Source organism: Leptonychotes weddellii, chromosome 11, assembly GCF_054177405.1.
Source record: "Leptonychotes weddellii isolate Sample4059 chromosome 11, ASM5417740v2, whole genome shotgun sequence".
NCBI classification, from domain to species: Eukaryota; Metazoa; Chordata; class Mammalia; order Carnivora; family Phocidae; genus Leptonychotes; species Leptonychotes weddellii.
Genome location: NC_138379.1, coordinates 77,972,096 through 77,995,000, shown reverse-complemented (window position 1 = coordinate 77,995,000; position 22,905 = coordinate 77,972,096). Strand labels below are relative to the sequence as shown.

The window sequence follows — 22,905 nt, the reverse complement described above, 5'->3', positions numbered from 1 at the left end:
GCGTTAGCAGTTACGTATATTTTCCAAGACTCACATGTGGTTTACACAAAGCAGCAGCATTTGTAAAGCCCCTGGATCGTGTTCAGTAACATCTGGTTCCCCATCATTTCCTTCCGCCTGTTATAAAGGGTCCCCGCTAACATGTAAGCACAGTAAGCGCAGGAGTCTCTGTTTTGATTGCCCTCGTACCCCAAATATGTAAAATGGTACCCAGCACGTACTACATTCAAATATTTGTTGAATTAGGGAATGAGAGAGAGGGTGAGTGGGTTAGTGGGTTTGTCTTCTCCTTCCCAAAGCCTGGTTCACAGCTTACCACTTAACCCAGGTCCAGTTGGTGGATGAAGGAAGTTGTTTTAAAAGGAGATGAAAATCTCCAACCAGAGGGAGAAGCACTGCGGAAAGCAGGGGTGAATACCAAAGGACTTAGCGCCACTGGGGACTTGATCCCCGTCACTAGAGTACCTTGGTGTCATGGTCACGGATAACTGAGTCCATAGTATTTGGGGATAAAATCGGTAGCTTTTCTTAAAAGGATGAAGCACCCTGTCTCCCTCTGTTCTATTGTGAGTCTTACCGTACTATTGTGATACTTCTTGCTGTTTTCTCTTCCCATCTAGCACTTTTTCACTTCATTTGGGGCCCGGGATAGGACGTACATGATGATGTTCCGACTCTGGCAGAATGCGCTCCTTGAAAAGGTAAGTACTGCCCAGCTCCTTCCTTCCTTTGGCCTCTGGACGCACATCCACCTGGAATGTTCTTTCCCCTGGGGTGAGGGCCCCATGGAGAGAGTGCTCTTCCTGTGACGTGGGCTAGCTCCAGAGCAGCCCCCGTGTCCTCAAGGTTCTGGAAGCCCCCCAGACTTGCAGTGAGTTCCATATTCTTCCCTTGGTGGTGGTCTGTGAGCAGCCTCATTGCTGCCTGGAGCAAGGCCCTCGTCGACTTCAGGCACTTCCATCCCACTGTTCTAAAACGTACCAGGGTTTGTGAGACCTGCAGAGGTGGAAAGGACTGTTGGGAAGGAATCAGTTTTTATACTCACAGGTTCATAGAGGCAGAGGCCCATCACACCTTGCAGAATCACATGGGTAAGGGAAGGAGGCCACGGGCTGTCAGGAGGCAGAGAGCGTGAGGGGAAAGCATGGGCAAGAGCTTACATTGTGGCTTTTGCAGGAAGGAATGGGGGAGGCAGGGTAAGCAGGCCAGCCAGGTTTAGGATTGGCTAGTTTGAATAATTCCATCAGGCTTCGGGACATAGAGACTGTCTCTCATTGCCTGGCCCTGGGATACCTAAGGCCAGGTAATATTGGCCCAGACTGTAAGGAGCTGGGAAAGAAGGTGGTTGAGGGTGTAGGCTTTGGAATGGCTGGTTACATATGAAAGGTGCACTTCCGGGTGAGTTGTTTTCTATCTCCAGGAATTAGCTAACCCTGGGACGGACGTTCTCTCCCCAGTCAGCAAGGCCTCAGATGCCAGAGCATCAAAAATTCAGAAAATAGGAAAATAGAGTTAATAGAGCCACCAATATGACTACTCGAGTGTCTGAAGGACGCTGAGGGGACACGGATGTTGGCGATGGTATGGCCTCATTCCTGAGAGAACTCCCACTCAGATGCCAGGGGGTGTTGGGAAAGAGCCCCAAGCCAGGGAAAGAGACATAATAGAAAAGTATGTGGTTATAATTATATTATATATATGACACATATGTATCTACCTTGACTCCTAAACGATCTAAAGTAAACTGAGCAGATTTATTATTTAGAATTTCTTCTAACCTGAAGGCCTATAGCCCGGGCACAAATCCAGGTAATTTATTTGTGCTGTGATCTTCTGCCTTTATTAGCCATCAGTAATAGTAAAATGATCATGTGTTTGAACCTCCGCTGGCTGGTTTGGATTTTCAGTTCACAGCCATTGTCCTTTCTGAATAAGACAGAAGCTCTCACACAACAGATGTTTGCCGATTGTCCTTGTCCTGCTTATGGTCAGACAAGCCGAGCCTGGAGGCTGGGTCAGGGAACGGTGTGCGGAGAACGGGAATTGTGACGAAGGGGAGGACGTGGTCAGGCAACAAGGCAAATGTGTCCCAGGAAGGTTGAATGGTCTACGTCAGGGCCAGAGATCGGAGGCAGGAGGCCCAGAGAAAGGAGGAGATGCCTCCCTTCAGCTCGGTGAGGGCCAGCACCTGCCAGCTCAGAGGGGAGCCCTGGTCTATGCCGTTCTGGGCAGTTCTCCTCAGTTGGGAGACCAGAACCCTGGCTCATGGCAGCCTGGCACCGCCTGCTTCCTAAACCACACCTGGAAAGGCTGGGCTTGGAGAATTCTCAGATTCTCTATCAGATCTATTGATGGGAAACATTCTTTAAGTTTGATGTAAAATGTTTTTTTGTGTTTTGACTCCTTCTGTTTTTCTTTAAGGCTCTTGCCCACTTTCTCGAATCCTGACCCTACCACCTTCTGCCCCTGCTCCCCATTCAAGACTCATCCATGGTCCCTCCAATCGTTGGTTTTCCACATTCTGTAGCCTCTTTCCCGCAAATCTGAACCCCACGAGAGCTCACTTTTCTCAGGACAGAGCTTTTGAGGAGGACACATAGCACGCAGTGAAATGCGGAACTGGAGCTACTATGCAGAACTGTAGGGAAACTCATTCTATTCGAGAATTAAGAAGGCAGTATTCAGGTAGCCACGACAGGGTTGGATGTGCTCACCTTTGAGGCCCCTTAAATTATGAGAATATAGGCTTCTTTCTAACCACAGGAACTGTCCAACTATGGAATGACCACCTGTGAGGTCACACCTCATTCTTGGACGTGAAGCAGTGGGGCCTGCCTGCATGGCCACTGTTAGTATTAGGAGGTTTCTTTGTGTTGGGGAGACTGGCTCAAGGGACCAAGTCCACGTCAGAAGCTCTGGGATCACCTTGGTTGCAATAGTCACATCTATATATCATGCTTAATGCTTGACCTCGTCCATAGGAGCAAAAGATGGATAGCTACCATCCTTAAGGGGCCAGTTGATCCCATTATACAAACCTGAGTTGTGGGAACAGGGTCAGATTCCTGGCTTGGCTGAAAGCCGTATTTAGGCAAGAGATTGGCATCTTGCTGTGATCCTGAGAGGAGGGAAGAGGAAGTGGAGTAGGTGTTGTTCTCCTCCTCTTAGTTTAGCAAGGGAGAATGGAGGTCAGCTTCTCCTACCCCATGGGGAGTCCAGCTCAACTCAGTGCCTCCGTGTAGAGTGGGGTCCCGAGGATGGAAGGGTCAGAGTCCCTCTGTTGTCCCCCACAGCCCCTGTGCCCCAAGGAGCTCTGGCACTTCGTTCACCAGTGCTACGGGAATGAATTGGGCCTTACCAGTGACGACGAGGACTACGTGCCCCCTGATGACGACTTCAACACGATGGGGTGAGCAGGGCAGAGGGCAGCTTGCCGGGGTGCTTCTCCAAGAGGGACTGGGATGGCGGTGACAGCCTCCCTGGGGAGCAGTGTCTAAGTGATCCCTGAAGGAAGGGAGGGTACCTGCGGGGAGAGCCTCGCAGGCAGAGGGAATAGCCAGTGGGTGGCTGGGCGGAATGAACAAAGGGCCAGCAGGAAGAGGTGAGGCCAGGGGCCAGATCCTGAAGGCCTTTTGGCCAGTGCGATGATTGGATTTTACTCAGAGTGGGCTGGGAAGCCCCGGGAAGGCTTTGAGTTGGTAATTGATAAGATCCAACTTAAGGATCTTAACAGGATCACTCTGGCTCGTGGATTGAAAATGGACCAGGGAGGAGGAAGGGCAGGCTAAGAGGCTGTGGAATAATTGAGATCAGTTAGAGGAGAGGTGAAGGTGGTTTGGGCTAGGAGGGTAGCAGTAGAAATGGCAATCAGTGGTTTGTTGCTGAATATATTTTGAAAGTGGAACCAGATCCGTTTTGAAGGATTTGCTGACAGATTGGAAAGGAACCAAAGATGGCTTTAAGGTTTTCTTGGATTTACCAACTGGAAGGCTAGAGCTGTTCCAAACTGAGATGGACAGCACTACAGATCAGACTTTGGGGGAAGATCAGGCAAGTTGGGTTTGAGATAACCCAAATGGAGATGTCACATAGACATTTGTGGATGTGAGTGCGGAGTTCACCGGGTAAGTCTGGGTGAGGTACATAAACCTGGGCGTTGTGAATGGATAGCCAGGAGATTAGCTGAAACCACCAAGTGGCTGGATGAACATAAGAAGTTCAAGGACTGGGCCTGGGAGCACTCAACAAGAAGCAGCAGCAAAAGAAATCCTGAAAGAACAGCCAGCCAGGTAGGAGGAACACTAGGAGAGCTTGCATCCTCAAAGCCAAGGGAAGGAAGCTGTAGGAGAAGGAAGCATCACTGTATCCCGTGCTGTTGATGGGTTGAGAAGGATGGGGCCTCGAAGCCATACGAGCATATGCTTGAGGTGGGGAGGTAGGTGGAGGCTCAGTGGTGGTGTGCGAGGCACAGAGCAGTGGAAAGCAAGGAAAGAGTGCTGAATAGTGACACTCAATAGCGTTATCATTTAATCTCTGTGAGTATCTGTTTGATTATCTTTACGAGGCGTGTCATGGGTTACTCAGAGTTGTCATGCATCCACGTGGGGTGATTAGGTAAAGTGTGAGTCAGATGTGGATGACGGGGATGAGTTCTCCCTTGGGAGAGGCGGAAGTGTCCCTAGAAGGGCACCCACCCTTATCTCTCAGCGTTCCCCTTCAGGTGTCCAAGGCAAAGAAGCTCACTAGTTAGGATCCAGAATCTGGGCGTTATCACCAAAGGGCACTTGTGTGGGGTCCCATCCCCATCACCGTGTGGGACATAAAATGTATGCTCAGAGCCCAGGCATTTCTGTGAGTGGTGAGGTTGGGATGGGATGGGATGCCACTGGAAGAAAGATAGTTCAAGACGTGTAATGGTCATAGGATAGGGTTAAATCTAAGGAGAGTGCATAGAAAAGGTGACTTTGGAGCCAGAAATAATACGTGAGGAGTGGAGTGCGAGGTGGGGCCGAGGTTTCAGGGGAGCAATGTAGCAGGGGGGTGGTGGTTTAGAGGAAGATCATACCCAAAGCAAAGAAGCAAGAAAGCCCATAGTTTGGGATGGATAGACAGATGTGAGGTTCTTAGAATAGTCGGTGGTCTTGGCAACTGAGGTTGACAGGGATTCATGGTGTCTTCTCTCAGCTACTGTGAGGAGATCCCTGTGGAAGAGAATGAAGTGAACGACAGTTCATCCAAAAGCAGCATTGAGACCAAGCCGGATGCCAGTCCACAGCTACCCAAGAAATCCATCACCAACAGCACGCTGACATCCACAGGGAGCAGTGAAGCCCCTGTCTCGGTATGGGCGATATGACCTTGCTTCCACCCCTCATCCGCTGGCCAGTGTTTCCTAGCTGAGTTCATGCCATAGGACCCTGGCCTGGGGAACAGGGAGAAGGGAGGTTGGTTACCCTGTGGTCAGTTTATTCAAGGAGGCATCCTGGAGCCGATGGGCTCTCTGTTCTGATGCTGTAGTCCCAGGATCCAGAGCCAGGTTCTTGGTGCCTTGGATACAAGATTTTATTTGGCTTCTGAGCATTTGAAAACCATTCCAAATTCATTGTGTGATTGCTGCAGATCAGCCCCTCTATGGAGAACTATCCCAGGTCTTTTTTTTTTTTTTTTTTTTTTTTAACGGCCTTGATCTGAGGCCAAAATTATATGTGACTCTAGGGCCATAGACCTGTTATCTGTTCACTCATTCAACAATTAGTTTTTTAATTCCTAGTGTATACACTCCCGATTTATTTTTCCACTGTGCTACACCTCACAAAAGAGATAAAAATGTGCTAAGAGAGGCCTTTGTTCTCTGAGACTTGGTTACAGAGGGGATAGGAGCTTGATGAAGGAAGTGTGGGTGTGCGCTGGCGGGTAGGAGAATGGGCGGGGTTTCTTAGAAAGGATTCCCAGAGAGGGGAGCCTCGTATTCCAGTGGCTTAAGGGTCAGACCACCTGGCCTTAGAATGAAAACATCATTCATCTGGTGCTTAATCTCCATTTTCCATCTCTGAGGTTGTCAGATATAAAGGCCTATATCTATTCCCTTCTAGGGCTAAGGGGAGAATAAATTAAAATATGCTTACAAAGCTTTTGAGCCTCATAGTAGATGAGCCCTAGTGAGAAGCAAGCAGACAGGTAGCATGGGGGAGGTGTGGCTCCAGGAGCGTTGCTGAGACGGAAGGTACTAACTCTGCTCACTGCTGGGCTGGTGCACTATGTAATGGTGAGCAGGACAAGGTCGGAACCTTCTACTGGGTTCTCCTGTCTTCCATGGCAGAGCTGGGGAAACCCCTAGAGCATGACTTTCAGCCCAGCTCCAGAGCAGCTGTGTTGTGAACATGAGGGCTCCCAAGGCCAGGTTCCTAACCTCCCTTTAGAGAGGAGCCCCGGAGCACGTTGGCCCTGTTGGGTGACTTCTCTGTCTCTACCCCAGTTCGATGGCCTGCCCCTGGAGGAGGAGGTGCTAGAGGGGGATGGGTCCCTGGAGAAGGAGCTTGCCATTGACAACATCATCGGGGAGAAGATTGAGATCATCGCGCCTGTGACCTCCCCTTCGCTGGACTTCAATGACAATGAGGACATCCCCACTGAGCTCAGTGACTCTTCTGACACCCATGATGAAGGTGGGCATTTGAAAGTGGATGTGCAGAGTGGCCCTTCCTCTCTCCATTTGAAGGCTAACAGGGTGTCCCTGTATGGAGGCTGGAGTCAAGTTAGTTTCTGGATTTCCGGTGGAAGGGTGGGTTCATTTGTCATTAGCATACAGACATTTTCCGGATAGCCACTGCAGGATCCTTATCGTACCGTATTTGTCTTTCTTTACTTGATGGATCATGCTTTGTCCTGCCATCCAGTCTTGCCACTAAATGTCCCCCTGTCGACCTGGGCTTGCCCAGCAGCTCTGTTCCTCATAGAGATACAAGGCAAGGCAGTGGTTACATGCCACAGGAAAGTGCCAGTCAGCTGCTTCCTGGAAATAATGTGATTTTAATAGAAACCTGCTTTAGTGATCCCAGCGTCGGGCTTTTAGACCAGGCTGCAAGAAAAGGTGCTGCTGGGTGACTCAGACTCTAGAACCTGCCCTTCTCTCTAGTATTTCTAGGTAGTATTTCTTACTTCAGTCCTGCATCAGATCAGCTTCTAAGACCTGGCTCAGGCATGCATTGCCTCTGGCATTTCTGGAGCCGAGAGGAAAATTGTCAGTATTCATGAAATGGGTTGATCCCCACTGACTTGGTGGTAGACTAGGACTAGTGCGTGTATGTAGACAGTGCTCATTTAAACATCTGCGGACAGTCTCTCCGATGGTCCCCTGGAGTGGTCCCCTCACCTTTGGCTGGTTTCCCCACTCCCATCTAGGACGCAGGGCCAGTGCCAATGATTGCCCCCCAACGGTGCTCACACAGTGCTTATCCTATACGATCACAGGCACCGGCTCTGTATGATTCTGAGCCGCAGGGGCACCAGGAATGTCAGCATCTTGCTCGAGACCACACGCCAGCTTCTGTAGGTGCAGCAGTTTAAGGACTACAGGGTGCCGAGGGCTTGGGAGGAACGCCGGGGCTTCAGCAGCACATTCTGTCGGAGCAGACAGAAACCTGAGAAAAGTGACAGGCATTGAAATCCTGGGGGAGACAGGCTGCCTTACGGAAGAGGAGCTGACCTTGTGTGGTTAGAGAGCGCGGCCCTGCAGTCCAGCCCAGCCTTCGAAGCTTTTCTGTAAACAGGCCATTCCGGATGGATCCACGTCCCTTCAATGCCCTCTGTACTGTGGTTGTGATGCCATGTGTCATCGGTTGTGCTTAACTTACAGACTCTGGGTGACTGATAACTTCTGGGTTCAGGAAGTCACCCTCGATTTAAATTTTAGTCTGAGATCAGCTTCCTTAGGAAGGCTTGAAAAACTAAAAGCAAACAGTACATTCCCATCGTCTTTGTCAAGGAAGGCTGAACAGAAGGCCGGTTCGAGTGAGCTGTGTGTGTGCCGGCAAAGGAGGAGACGGAAGATGCGAGGTCATGAACCGCGACCCGCACTGGCCGCCCTTGACCCTTGGTGGCCTGGGGGGGTGGCCCTGGGGCCGCCCGCCCCTCGGCCCTCACTCCCTCCTTCCTCATCCTCTTCCATGCAGGGGAGGTCCAGGCCTTCTATGAGGACCTGAGTGGCCGGCAGTACGTGAACGAGGTCTTCAACTTCAGCGTGGACAAGCTCTACGACCTGCTGTTCACTGACTCGCCCTTCCAGCGGGACTTCATGGAGCAGCGTCGCTTCTCCGGTTAGTTCCTCCCGGGCCACGCTTTGTCCTCTTCTTCCCAAGTTCCCTCCTTCCCCAGGCCACCCGATGGCCCGGGGGCACCCTCTTCCCGCCCCCCACCCCCATGGCCCTGCATGCTACTCCGTCCCCCAGTGCTGCTGCTTTATGCTCGCCCACTGTGCGCCTGGCCCTCGGTGCCAGCCCCGCAGGCTCACTGGCGAGCAAGACCGCCCAGGGCTCACCATCTCGCAAAGAATCGCCTCATCTCGGGTCACCCTCGGACCTGCCGCATGTGTGAGCATTGCGATCCCCGGGGTACCGACGATGAAACCAGAGCTCCGACTGTTCTCACTTGCCCAGGGCCGTGCAGCCAAGCAGGGTGTGGGCCAGGATTCACACCCAGGACCCTGTGCATCCCTGCTTGGCTCCTGTCCCACCCCCTTGCCCCTGTTCTGCCCAGAGCAGGGACTGTGGCTCCGGCCGGGCAGAGCTGCTGGGCACCCGACTCTGTGCAAGAGCATCCGGGTATCAGCCTAGCCCTCAGCCAGGAGGAGAGGGCAGGCGGAGGGCACGCGGAGGCTGTGTCTTAGAGGGGAGGACTTGTTCCCAGGGATCCCAGGCCCTTGCCACAGTGACTCCAGTGTTGCCAGCTCCCCCACAGGGGGCCCCCAGACCTCCTGTCCCGGCCCCGGGAACAGTCAGCATTCTGGAGCCCCGGGTAGAATTCCGGCAATGCTACAATGAGCCTCTTTCTGCTTTGACTCCCCCTCCCCCCACCCTCCTCCCGGGGCCCTCAGGCTCCCATTGGCGTCCTGTTGGAGGCCAGGCGTCCATCAGTACAGTCAAGAGTTCACTCGGAGGGGAAGTTCAGAGATGGCACGGCCGTGCCTCTCTCCCTCCCTCATTCCAGGGCTCTTGTCCACCCTCAGATATCATCTTCCATCCATGGAAGAAGGAAGAGAATGGAAACCAGAGCCGAGTGATCCTCTACACCATCACCCTTACCAACCCTCTGGCTCCTAAAACTGCCACCGTCAGGGAGACGCAGGTGAGCTGAGCGCAGGGGCACGGAAGGGCAGCGGGAAGAGCCTCCGTCCTGCCGAGAACGATTAAGGGTAGACGCTAGGAAGAAGTTTCTGGGTGCAAGTGTCGTTGGGCCCCGAGGCGGGGACACGTACCAGGCTGCCCGTTTCCACTGGTTCCCGGTCCTCCGTCCGGGCGTAGGGAGGACGGTGCTTTTCCCGTCTTGCTTCTTTTCAGTTTTGTCCCTTCTCCCCCACAGACCATGTACAAGGCGAGCCAGGAGAGCGAATGTTACGTGATAGACGCCGAGGTCCTCACGCACGACGTGCCCTACCACGACTACTTCTACACCATCAATCGCTACACTCTCACCCGCGTGGCTCGGAACAAGAGTCGACTCAGGTGCAGCGTCTAGAGGGCCTGCGTGGGTTCCCAGGAGGTTCCCGGTGTGCTTAGGCGTCCTCGCTCATGCGGTCGCAGTAAAACGGGGGTTTGGTGAAAGGCTAGAGGGAGACCTCTCGGGAATCGGGACGTTCTGAACACCCACATCTCAGAAAGGGCCTGCATCATTCCTGTCCTCTTCTTTAAGAAAATACATATATAGGGCGCCTGGGTGGCTCAGTTGGTTAAGCGACTGCCTTCGGCTCAGGTCATGATCCTGGAGCCCCGGGATCGAGTCCCGCATCGGGCTCCCTGCTCAGCGGGGAGTCTGCTTCTCCCTCTGACCCTCCCCCCTCTCATGCTCTCTCTCTCTATCTCCTTCTCTCTCTCAAATAAATAAAATCTTTAAAAAAAGGAAAAAAAAAGAAAATACATATATATATATTTTTGGTACCTATGCTGCTGAGTATCTATGCCTCCTTCCGTCCTTCCATTTCCCTCAGTCCTCTCTCCTCCCTCCTGCCCACCCCATCCTTCCCCACACTGTCTAGACTTCTGACTTCCAGCTTCTTTGGAGAGTCTTCTGAGTAGATGTCCTTTCGTCCCCCAGTTCACCCAGAAGTAGCCTGTTGACCTCAGACAAACCTCTCCAGAAAGGCACCCACCTGTAATCCCGTGAACACTTGCTGGGTGGCGGTGTGGAGGGTGGTGGTGAGGTGACGCGCAAGCATCAGTTTGCTCACGTCAGGCCGCAGTGTCCCCGAGGACGGCAGGGAGAGGAGGGTAGGCAGCCTTAAGAACGGGAGCATAAGCCGGGCGCTGCAGTGGAGGGGAGGAAGGGGCTGGTAAGCAGGCAGCACGGGCAGCAGAGAGACCTGTGACTGGGGGAGAGAATACTGGGAAAAAAGTGAGAACTGGCGAGGTCCCGTGGGGTGGAGAGGCAGGAGCCCCGGCCGGTGGCAGATCACTCCCCTAAAAGTGGCAATGACGGAACCCTAGAGCCTGATCTGGACTTGCAAGTCTCTGCAGAAGAAGAGAAGGACCCCCACGGCCGGCTGGCTGCCTGGCACCATCTGGAGGAGGCGCCGCGGCCTCATGAAAGAACTATGGGCCCGGAGTCAGGAGCCCTGTGTGGTAGCCTTTGGTCTGCTGGACTATTCTAGAACTCCTGTTTTCTCACCTACAAAATGAGGATCAGTCCGCCGGTCCCACTGACCTCCAGAAGTGGCCAGGGAGATCAGATGGCACAGTGGGTGTGGTGTGAAGGGCCTTTCCCAGCAGAGGAGGGTCTGCCCCGGAAATGGCTGATCTCGTTTCTGGCTTGCTCCTCAGGGTCTCCACAGAGCTGCGCTACCGCAAACAGCCATGGGGGTTGGTGAAAACTTTCATCGAGAAGAATTTCTGGAGTGGGCTGGAGGACTACTTCCGCCACCTAGGTGAGCAAGGCCGCAGACCCCGGCTCGGCCGCAAAGCTGCCACCATTCAGGGGAGTGGGAAGCACAGAAATGGGGGCCACACCGAGATGGTGAAGGGGTGTCATGAGGGCCCTGAGGTGGCCCCAGAAATGGATACAGAATTTGGCAGGTCTGTGAACACGTGCGTTTTCCAAGAGGCTATGCCTGTAACTTTCATGGGGTCTGTGGCCACCCCCCACCCCCCACCCCCGGCGCATGACCTCCACATTTCATCACACCGGTGGTAATTCAGTTTCAGAAAGGAAGGATGAGCCTGTGAATGCGTCCATTAGGACCTGTGACGTGCCCCCAACTGTCTACATGAGGGTAGGGAACCTATGTCTCTGCACGATGCTGAGCAAAACCCAGAAGGGGGGTTTGGGTGAGGCCGCGTCCCAGTGGTACTTCCTGAGGCTCGTGGCCGCCCCTGAGGGACCCTTGCCCTCCCAGTCAACGTCCCAGAGTTCAGTGCGGGAAAATGGTTCTCTCAGAGGGGGCTCAGCTAGGAGACAGAGTTGTTTCTGGGGGCCAGTGTGTGGAGCTGGAGGTACAGGCAGGTGGCCTTTTGTCTCTGACAGAGAGCGAGCTGACCAAAACGGAGAGCACCTACCTGGCTGAGATCCACAGACAGTCTCCCAAAGAGAAGACCAGCAAGGCCCCGACGGTACGGAGGAGGAAACGTCCCCATGCCCACCTGCGGGTGCCTCACCTGGAAGAGGTGATGAGCCCCGTCACCACACCCACCGATGAAGATGTGGGCCACAGGATCAAACACGTGGCAGGTGCGTGCCGGCTGGCCGTGGGGACGGGGCTCGGGGCTCGAGCTGCATGCCCATGCCAAGACCCACGTGTGCGCTCATTTTGCGTCCTTGGGTATAGATCGTACATAATTTGCCCTTAACTCATTATTCAGCCTCCGGATCCTCTGCCTGTTTCCTTTTGCCCTTTATGTTCCTCAGTCACTGCTGAACCCACATTTGGGGTCTGCTGAACAGAAGTTCCCTGAACTCCATGTGCGCCTTGATAGACTCAAACGGGCAGCTTCCAAGTTTTTGGCAAATGCACCAGGGAGAAGCCATAGCTCAGGCCAGAGATGCCCTCCTGACACAAACATCAGGGAGTCCGAGCTCATGTGGCCCCCACAGGCCCATCAGGGACCTGCCCTCCCAGGCGGTGGACTCCCTTGACGTGTCTCCCTCTTCCCATCCAGCCACACACAGCCTCATGTCTTCGCTCGGTCATGGCAACCTATAGCCATAAGAAGCCTCAGAGACGACTAATCCAGCGTCTTTCAGGCTATGCTTTGCACACCCCTGGGCGTTCCTCAGGATGGGGACAGGAGAGGAGGAGAGTGCCAGCCTTCCGTGCCCGCCCCCCCACCTCCCCGCCCCACCCCCAGCTTCAACCAGAGCACTCCCTTACATCCCTCACGTAGAGGATTTCTGACTAGCATGGCATATGTGAATACGCTGACTCTCCGAGAGCAGTTGAGACTTGCTCAACGTCACATCACTGGTTACAGACAAAGCCCGAGCTGAAAGCGGTCTCTGGTCCCAGCCAGTGCACTTGTCACGGCTAAGCTGCAGAGCACTTTGTCCCCCCTCCACATGTCCTGGCTCCGTAAGGCTATTGAGTTTCTTGTTTGTTCGGTGACTTGAATGTCCACTTCGCCTGACCCAGCCCCTGACCTTGCCCGTGAGGGGCTTCCCTTGTACTTGCGGAGGGCTGGATGTATCCGTCATTCCCGGGAGCTCTGTGCGTGACTGCTGTCACGGCAGCCGGGGGACTCGTGAGCCGCCGTGGTGATGGCCTCTTTATTCTCCCTACAGGGTCCACGCAGACGCGGCATATCCCCGAGGACAGCCCTAACAGTTTCCACCTGCAGAGTGTGTCCAAGCTGCTGCTGGTTATCAGCTGTGTGTAAGGGATCCCAGCTCTCCTCCCCGCCCCTGCCCCAGCACCTTCCCTCCCCGCCTGCTGGCTCCTCAGGCGTATGAGCACCCCTTACCGTGGCCCTTCTTTGTCCTCTAGCCTTCTCTCTTCAGATCACTTGCTCTGTCCGTCATTCCTGGCCTCTTTGTTTATTTTTCTCTGTTTGATTTGGCATTTGCTGTCAGCTAGGCCTTCAGGATTGACAACAGAACGCTGTATACAGCATCCATGCCCTTAGGAACTCAGTTTCAAGTGGGTAAGACAGGAAATTCAGAATTACTACACCGTTGGAAAAATGCTAACATAGAGACGCCACACAGCGTCTTAGAAGCCCATTCATTCACTTGTGAGGGAGGTCCTGAGTATCTGCTCTGAGCCGGGCGCCAGGATCGGGCACTCCTGGGCCCACACTTTGGCAGGATAGCCAGACAAAATCAGTGACCACCGTCCAGAAATATATGTTTATATTAATGTAAATAATTTACAATATTGCCATCATGTTATAAAGCAGTAGGCTCAGTAACGTTCCCAGGAAGATGCTGGGCAGGGAGAGAGGAAGGGGGGAAGAAATGCACGGGCAGCTGTCCGCAGTGGAAGCCCAGAGCCCTCCAGGGACGCCCCTGAACCACTGGGAGCAGGGAGTGTCTGGGACAGCTGAGCGTGGACAGCTCTTCTGCTTGGTTCAGCCTGCTGCCGGGTACACCCCCCCACCTTACCTGGAGGTAGGGGTGAGCATGTGGGGGGACAGGTTGGGGGAATGGCACGGGAGCTGCCCAGACGCAGACCCTGACAGCTCTGCACCGGGCACCAGCCTGTCTCTGGCTCTTTCTTCTGTGACACCCCCTCCCCACTGCTTCAGGCCCCCACTAATGCATTTTCAGAGAGGCAGAAGCAGAGGCACAGCCAAACCCATCAGGAAGCCCTGAAGGAGCCCTGGGGTGTGACCAGATTGGCTTTATGTGGTGGTGGTGGTTCTTGTTGCTGTTGTTGTTAAGTCACTCTGACAACCATGAGGGGAGGCCTAGAGAAGAAAGGGCTGGAGGCAGGCAATCTGGTCCACGTAAGTGGCAGCGATGTAGGTGAGCGTGACTGTCCAGCAGGGGAGGGACCGAAGACCCGTTAGCCATCTGGTTGGGTAGCCGAAGAAGAGGAAGGACTGTGGTGGGCACCCGTGAACGGTTGTGTCGTTACCAGAAACCGGAACGAGGCGCAGAGCTGTCCGAGAAGACGCTCCGGGCTCCAGCTGTGTCTTGAGTGGCCGTAGGGCATCCAGGTGGAGGTGACCGGTACTTGCCAATGCGGACCCGGAGCGAGGCGGGGAAGCATAGCTTGTCGATGCTGATTTAGTTAGCGGGAGCATGAGAGCCACGGGCGAGAATGAGACCATCCCAGGACAGCGCCGAGTGTGAGAGAGGAAACGGGGCCGCAGGCGAGGTGTGGGCACCACTGAAAGCAGGGGGGCCCGTGAGGAACATGAGGCGGGCTCTCTTCTGCCCTGACTGCGTGTATAACAGAAAGGGAGGTGGAGAATTCTTCTGCCTGTGGCCTGAGGAGCCAAGGTCTTTTTTACAAAGTCATATACAAAGACAGCTGTGAAACCAGGAAGGTTTCCGTTTAGCAACCTCCATTTGAGGGGATTCGTGCTGTTCTGTTAAGTCTCTGGTGTTGGGTTTGGTAGATAGAAAACTTGAAACTCAGGTAAGTTCTCTGTTTGAGCCTTCTCTGCATGCTGACTTAGTTAAGTAGGCCTGCTCTCCCGAGTAAATGGCATAGCATGCCATTAGCTGATGTGGGGGCTTTGTTGGGTTAAGATCATGGGCTTCATCTTCAACACTTAGAGGGTCCGGGCGGCGGGTCTGCTGACCGTGTGCGTGTGGATCGGACCGCCCTGCGTCTGGCAGGCCCCCTCTGTTCGCTGTGTGGACCACAGGCCCTTCCCTCAGCTCGCAGGGGTGTCCCTGGACCTCCACTGAGCACGGGCAGGATTTTACACATAGACCCAAATGCAGGAGCTCAGATGTATGCAGCCCACGCTGAAGAGGTGGACATTCAGGTCCTCTGGCGCGTGTGGATGCAGTTAAAGGTGGGGTCATTGAACATCAATGTGAAATTTAGAGATTGTTCTGGAGAAGTCACAGAGCCCTGAGAGCACAGCTGGATAGGGTCAAGGACTGGCAGCTGCCAGCTTCAGGAGTACCACCTTCCCTGGGACCGGAAGCACAGAGAAGAACACAGTATCTCACAAGCGCGCAAGCGCGCACTTTGAAAGGTCAAAGACACAGCATAAGATGTTCTTTGTTGGTCCTTTTCCACTGTTCATTCTGTCTCCCTTTTCCTGTGTGTGTCCCTACGTGTCCCTGTACCCCCTCCTTTCATGATAAAACCGCCTGTCATTGGGGGGCTCCTGTGTGCAGGGAGCTTTCCGTCCACTTCTTCACACCACACACATCGCAGCCCCAGCAGGGTAGGAACCGTCCCTGTTAAGAAGAGGTTTCAGAGAAGCTGGGGAACTTCATCAGAAGTTAAGAACCCTGAAGCAGTGAGCCAGGACTGTACCCAGTCCCGTGCGTCTCGAGATCCCCTTGCTCCCCTGGTCTTCATCTCTCTGCTCCATGAACTTGTGTCCTAAGATGATCTTCTGGCAGCCACTGAGGCCAAGAGAAGGGAATGTCCCTTTTGTCTTGGCAGCTCTCTGTACCCCTGGGTCCTCCTTACCCCCTCCCTGGCTCTGACCAGTGCTGGTCCAGACCGGGGACCCTCATGACCCCTGAGGGTCTGGGCAGGTGCAAGGCAGGTGCAAGGATGAGACCGTGCTTTAGGGCATCCTGCTAACACCTGTCGGGCGGATCAGGCCGATAGCCCACAGCTTTGCCCTTCTGTCGTGCCTTAGGTTGGCTGGGTAGGAGGACTTGCCTCCAGGTGTCACCCTTGACATACTAAGATCTGTCTTCAGCCTCTGTCTCTTGCTCCTTGCTTGCTGGGTCTCCTTGTCCACTTGTCCTCGCTTCCTGTGTTTCTTTCCCGCAGACTCACTTGTTCTCTGGCTTGGTTCCAGTGCAGCCCTCCCCATCCCCGCACTGGTCTCTTCTAACCTCTGCCTCCTCCCCATTTTTCCTCCTCGCTCCCATTAGGATCTGTTTCAGGTACTGGCTCTCTGATTGCTTCACTTACCCTTCATCTCTTTCCCTCTCCATCTTACCTCTTCCCCCAAGCACCCAGGGTCTGGGTGGCTCCTGTGTGTCTCTCTTTCCCAGTGCCTTCACCCACACGCCTCTCAGTGGTGCTCCTGCTGTGTCCTGGCCCCTCCAGATGAAAGCGCCCGCTCACTCTCCCTCTCCCTCTCCCCCCAGCTGCATCCTTCCTCCTCCCTCCCTCACCGCCATGCTTCAGGGGACCAATGGTCAAGGACAGCAGCTGCCTCTGGGAGGGTGGGGGGTGATCCCTGGCTCTCAGGGGGAGTGTGCATTCTCAAGATTACATCTCATGCCTGTTGCTTTTGTCCCCCTTTGTCTCGTTCCCAGTCTGGTGCTGCTGGTCATCCTTAACATGATGCTCTTCTACAAACTCTGGATGTTGGAATACACCACCCAGACCCTCACTGCCTGGCAGGGTCTGAGGCTCCAAGAAAGGTAATCCTTGCCTCTTCCCTTGGCCACCACCTCCACCCCACCCGGTACCGTGCCCCAGCTCCTGCCACCCAGTCTCCGTGGGACGGCCCCGCTGCCCTTGGCCAGTGGGTAACCCTTTGGGATGAGTCCATAGGCAAGCTCTGAAAACTGTCCCTATAGCTTTAGTCTGCTTCTGACCTGGGGCACAGGGGAACCGGGGGCACTGAGCAGAGGACAAAGCAGTCTGATGTGACTCTCTGTCCTTCAGGGGTCTGGGAGCACAGGACAGTCCAGTGAGCATAACTCCAGCTGCCGGGATACCCCTTCTTCTGCCCCACAGGTTACCCCAGTCTCAGACAGAATGGGCCCAGCTCTTGGAGTCCCAACAAAAGTACCACGATACAGAGCTCCAAAAATGGAGGGAGATCATCAAATCCTCAGTGATGCTTCTTGACCAGGTGAGATGTCCCCACCTTCTCTCCTTGCCCTCATCTTCTGGAGATGAGCTCCTTCCCTGTGCTCTGGGAGAGATCTCCCCATCCCCATCCCCATCACCACCCACCGGACCTCAGCCTCCCATTCATTCTTCCCCTGGGCCATCCACTGTTCTGATTTTAAAGTCATCCTGGAATGGGTTGTTGGAAACACAGGTGTACTCCCCCAGACAATAACAATGGAAATTGGTGGCAAGAAAGCTGTAGGTTAGTTGGAAAGACTGATTTTTTTTCCTTGCCTTGGTCACTCATGGCCATCTGACAAGCATTTAAAGAGAGAACCTCCTTTCACAGAGATTTATCTTTCCAGAGGGCATATTTTTCTAGTTCCTTTTGCTGTATGCCACCACCTCCCCCTGACCTCAACACACACACAAACCAACACACAACCCCCAACACGTCCTTCTTCCTCAGAGGCTGCACGGATAGTCTGGGAAGATGGTGGTTATACTGGGTCATCTTTTCGTAACATCTTCTAGTACAAGGGCCTGTGTTCCTTCCAAAAACTACATTCATTCATCTATTTAAGAAAATGATCCTGGAGCAAAATCAGTGAGTTTAGTTTTATCAAAGGAGGGAGGAGCTTCGCTTTCTCCACCCAGAAGTTAACGTCTTATACAAAACTCCCACGTGGTTGCCAAGACAGCAAGAAGCTACCTTTGCTCTACAAGAGAATTAAGAAGATAGGAGACAAAGGATTTGTCCTGTTCCATTAAAATTTTCTGTTCCTAAGGAGTTCTTTATGTTGCGTGGTCAGCCAGACTTGAGATGGAGTCCCAGTCTTGCCAAGGACTAGTTTTGTGACCTTGAGCAAGGGATTTAATATGAGTGACTTCACAGTTTCTTCATTTGTAAAATAATTGTAACTTCACGAAATTGCTGTCAGGATTTGAGGACACAGGGGAGGCATTCGTTAATACTAAATCTTATTTCCCCTTCGTAGCATGGTCTTAGCTCTAAATTGAGGAGAGAGGATTTTAATGTGGCTATCAGGATCCAGTTGAATGTGTTTTAGAATATCATGTTTAGCTTTGGAGCCATGGATTTTTTTTTTTTTTTTTAAACAAAAGGAGTAAATGGCCCAGCAGGGGGCTTAGGATCCCTGCGATATCAAGAAGAGTTGATAGAATTAAAGATACAGTAAGGAGAAAGAAAGACGGGGGCGAGGAAAACAGGGTAGTCTTCAGACATAGAGGTCCAACAGGTAGAAGGATAGATAGATTGCTCGTGAGACCCCAGGGGCTAGAAGTTACAGGGAACGGGGGAGCTTTGATGAGTCATCAAATAAAAACAGACCACTGACAATCAAGCTATCCAGTAATGGAATGGGCTACTTTGAAGGCCTGAGATTGTATCAGCGAAAGTGCCCAAGGGGTGACCAGATGATGTCAGATAAGAAACTTATGAATTAAGTAGGAGGCAGTTGGCCTGGATGACCCGGTTCTCTTCCAACTCCAGAATTCGGTGTCAAGATGGGGTCCCTTACATTGGAGCGCGGGGCGGTCAGAATTATAGCGTGGTGGACTCAACTCTGTAAGCATTAGGGTAGGTGTGGATAGGTGTTTTGTTTCATTCCCTTTATTTTTTTTTTAAAGATTTTTTATTTGTTTATTAGAGAGAGAGAGTGCACAAGCAGGGGGAGCAGGAGAGGGAGAAGCAGACTCCCCGCTGAGCAGGGGCTCGATCCCAGGACCCTGGGATCATGACCTGAGCCGAAGGCAGACGCCTAACCGACTGAGCCACCCAGGAGCCCCAAGAGAGAGAATTCTTAATCCTTAATCATGAAGACACAGTGAACCTCCCCCCAGGGGTTCCCAGTGCTAACTTGGCTCTTCCGTTTCTGCCGGAGACCGCGTCCTAGGAGAACCCTTGTCTTAGGAGCCCGGCTTCCTTGAACTCGCTGGCGTGCTGGGGGAGCTGCCCTGGGTGGGCAAGGCGGAGCATCGCACTGAGGGCACAAACCCGGGACTGGGCGGGCTTCCCTGTCTTACAGATGAAGGACTCTCTCATCAACCTTCAGAATGGCATCAGGTCCCGCGACTACACTTCAGAAAGTGAAGAGAAGAGGAGTCGTTATCACTGACAAGGCAGGAACGGGGTGGTTACGAGAGGCCCGTGCAATACGTGTACATAGACCATATACATAGATATATATAAATATATATATATACAGAATATAAATATATATATATTATATACAGATTTTAAAAAGAGATAATGCCTATGTACCAGGGAGAAGGAGCGGGCCCACCTCCTATGCTGGCCGGCGGAGGGGCCGAGGAGGGCAGGGACCACCTCTCAGCACCAACCTCCCCTGATCCTCCTCCTCCCCCCTACCCCCCCCTCGTCCCCACCCTTCCCCTCGCTGGCCGTTCCTGGCTCTGAGAAGGGAAATGTTGAGCCAAAGTGACGCCTGTGAAGACCCTGGGGTCTCGAAGTCTCGAGGGGTTTAAGGTGCTTCATTCCCGAATCCCCTCTTGATTTGTTTCCAAAATAAAAGAGAATCTTTTCTTCCCTACCCCACGCTTCCCCAGGTATTCTCTTGTGAACAGGAAGCATCAAGGGCAAGAGCCCAATCTAAACTCTGCCACCTGAGCCCCACCCAACCCTCCAACCCCCTGCTTTCTATGGACCACGAGCCCCCAGTCAGGCGGAGGGCTGGAAGGCTGGGAAGGCTGCCCCTGTGGGATTGGGCCTTGAGCCGCAGGCTCCCGAGGACGTGCATGTGGAGTGGGGTTCTCCTCCATCACCCCTGCACCTTCCCCTAACTCCTGTAGGGTGTGGACCCAATAAGGGCTGGGAATTTCTTACTTTCCCACCACCCCCCGCCCTTCTCTCTGGTCTTCTCCCGGGCTGGATCTGGGTGAAGTGTCACTTTTTAGTGCCTAAAGCCCTATTTTTTCTCTGTGCCCTAAGAGCACATTGTTTATTAGCCAGGATGGAGCATTTTGGATCTTGTTAAACCCCTTTTTAAGTGGTTATGAGCCAGTCGGGCCTGTGGCTCTAATTCCTTCACTTTGAGCTGTCAGTTTGATTTCTGGGACTAATCAGGATGTCCTAGGGACATCTGGGGTTGGGGGGAGTGAGTGCCCTAGCATTGTATGGATCAGATCATAGGTTCACACAGAACATGGTGTGAGTAGTGAGTACCGATATCCAAGCACTCACTTGGCTGCCAGCATCGTTTACTCTAAGGGAAGAACTGACCTTGGTGAGGGAGACAATGAAGACACTTGGCACATGGTAGAAGACCTAGGCTTTTGGAAGGAATGCATTTGGCAAGGTGCATTGCATTTGTGCAGGAAAAGGCCAGAGTGAGTCTCTGCCTCATGTGGAGGCCATTCCAAATCCTGTTCCTCAGACTTGGGAGTGGGAGTTCTGGCAAAGGGTGCAAAGCCTCCTCTAGCCTCTGGCCCCAGAGAGGTAGGAGACCACTAAGGAGGAGAAGGAAGACCTTTGGTTAGGAAAGTGAGTCATCCAGGACCATTTTGGAGTTGGCTCACTAGGACCCATGCATTTTATCTGACCTCGCAGGGCCCTTCTGGGCCCGATTACCATTTTTCATTCACTTAACTGCTATTCCTCCATCTAATGATCAGAGGAATCCTGCCAGCCTCACAGATCCTCAGTAGGGAAAGGATCATACATACTAGTTTGGCCAGGAAAACTCTTCCAGATTGCTTGTTCTCCTAGGGGACCTCTTGTAAGGGGCTGAAGGAAAGGAAGGTTTTATCGCTGACCTAGCCTCAAAGAAAAGCAAGTCGTGTTCTTCTGTTGGAATGGCCTGAGCATCCCCCTTTGGCAATTAAAGACACGTTTTTTGACTTCTCCGTCTGAGAATACAACCTCATTATTAACCTAAGGGCAGGATGAGAAGACAAAGGATACATGCCATAGGGGAGTAGGCTGAGAAGCCTCCATGGAATCAGCTAGAATGGGTATCCCTTCCCTAGGAAAGGAGATGCGAGGGCTGGAGTTGACTGTGATCCCGGTGCAGGGTGCATATGCCCACAGGTTAGTGGGTCACTACTCATTCTTGTCCAGGACTGTGACAAGGAGACACTCTGGTGATGGTCAGGACTCGTGGGCCTCGGGCCAAAGAAAGAGGAACAGTGCAGACTGCTAGAAATTTTCCTGCTGTAGGAGCCAGAAGCCAAAATTATTCTCAGAAACTTTTGAAAGCAAAAGTGATAAGTTCTCTCATTTATTCCATACATAATTAAATATTTATTTAAATCATCCAGTTGTTGATGGTCCCGTGGTGGGACCTTTGGGGATACTTCCAACGGGTTCTCTGCGGGGAGTAAAGTGATGTGAGTGGGCTTGGCTGCACAGAGCTGTTCTGCTTTTGCTTTAAAACCTCTTCAGCCATTCCAGGGAGGAGTAGGTGACAGGGAGGGAGGTGCTTAGTATGTCCGAGGAACCCTGGGGGTTTGAACTCCAGAGACAGTGCGTACACACCTCAGCCTGCCTCATTCCTAAGAATCATGGATCTCTTGTGGCACTTTCTGTTCGAGTAATATTTTAAGCTTTCAAAGCAGAAGGCCCAACACCTCTATTCACTCCCAAACAAAAGCTTCCCCCGCCCACCCCGCATTCAATAGCCTGTCAAAGGCTAACTCACCCTTGCAGATAAGTCTGGGAGTGAAACTGATAAATAACATTGAAACTGAAGCCCAGCAGCTTCGCTTGTAGCTGCTGTTCCTGGGAGCATCAGAACCATACCCTTTCTTTCTTTCAGCCTGTTTTTGTTCGTGTAAGGACTCTGGTCACGTGGGAATCTTTCTGCAAGGATTCCTGGGGTCACATTTGAGAGCTTGCACTCTCTGGCATCTGGGGGCCCTAGGGAGGAAGGGCTGGCTTTGGCTGCCCTGCAGAGTTCTAACCAGGTGGAGAAGAGCTAGAGGGTCTATACTTCCACTCCACCTTCCTGGAAGGAATTAACAAAATTGGCCTTGGAGGACCCACTCATGTCTGCAACTCCTCTGTTCCCCATTCACCTCCCTGGGACAAGGGCAGCAAGATCAGCAACTTTTGAAGCTCTCAGAGCACTGGGCTGAGTTAGGAGACCTGGGCCTGAGTCCTGGCTCTGCTTTTGGACAAGTCACTTCCCCTCCCTGAACTGCAGTATCCTCATTTGTAAGGCAAGCTCCCAGGAAGGGGGATGAGCTGGACCATCTGTAAGATAGGTTTCAGCACGGGCATTGTCTTGGGTCAGAGACTGGCAAGGTAGGGCTTTCTCAAACTTGGAAGGTACTCTGCCAGAAGAGAAGAAGCCTTCTGGGCTAGAGCTTCTCTGGTGTTGCGATGAGTAGTGGGGGGCAGCATCAGGGTTCCTGGGAAATCCAGGATAGTTACACTTTCTTCTTTATGAGCCAGCAGGATAGGGAGGCCTAGTAAGTAGGGAGAGGGAGAGCAGGCATGCTGTATTTCCCAGTATTAACCTAGGAGGGTGTTTCTTCCTTTGTTGGCCTAGTCTTAGTTTGGGAAGGGACTTTCTCTAAGCCAGGAGGAGGATAATGGCAAGAAGGGCACCGTCTTGGATTAAGCTCATCTTTTGTCTCTAGGCTATGAAGCCTTTCATCTGTCCATCCTCCCTCCTCCTTGCTAGAAGAGACACTGGAGAGAAGTCATTGCAGGCCCTAGCGCTTCTCTTTTGACCCAGTTCAAACCTTGTTGGGGTTTGGATTGTGAAGCTTTGGCTAAAATCCTTGGGTTG

The 22,905-nt window shown here is 52.8% G+C and overlaps 1 protein-coding gene across 6 annotated transcripts in view; it reads left to right on the top strand.

The window, feature by feature from the left end:
- GRAMD1B (GRAM domain containing 1B) overlaps positions 1 to 22,905 on the top strand; it is a 205,749-nt gene that overhangs the window by 181,324 nt on the left and 1,520 nt on the right. For 4 of the 6 annotated variants that reach the window (XM_081799245.1, XM_081799247.1, XM_081799248.1 and 1 more), the window contains 13 exons: positions 621 to 701; positions 3,294 to 3,409; positions 5,185 to 5,341; positions 6,476 to 6,665; positions 8,172 to 8,315; positions 9,224 to 9,342; positions 9,577 to 9,719; positions 11,031 to 11,134; positions 11,731 to 11,934; positions 12,982 to 13,072; positions 16,606 to 16,713; positions 16,961 to 17,150; positions 19,180 to 19,704. In XM_081799245.1, the coding sequence (XP_081655371.1) occupies positions 621 to 701; positions 3,294 to 3,409; positions 5,185 to 5,341; positions 6,476 to 6,665; positions 8,172 to 8,315; positions 9,224 to 9,342; positions 9,577 to 9,719; positions 11,031 to 11,134; positions 11,731 to 11,934; positions 12,982 to 13,072; positions 16,606 to 16,713; positions 16,961 to 17,150; positions 19,180 to 19,269 (1,737 nt within the window). In that variant the 3' untranslated portion in view covers positions 19,270 to 19,704. Of the gene's footprint in view, positions 1 to 620; positions 702 to 3,293; positions 3,410 to 5,184; positions 5,342 to 6,475; positions 6,666 to 8,171; positions 8,316 to 9,223; positions 9,343 to 9,576; positions 9,720 to 11,030; positions 11,135 to 11,730; positions 11,935 to 12,981; positions 13,073 to 16,605; positions 16,714 to 16,960; positions 17,151 to 19,179; positions 19,705 to 22,905 lie in introns of those variants that run through there. The other 2 variants (XM_081799246.1, XM_081799249.1) reach the window with 2 other exon arrangements.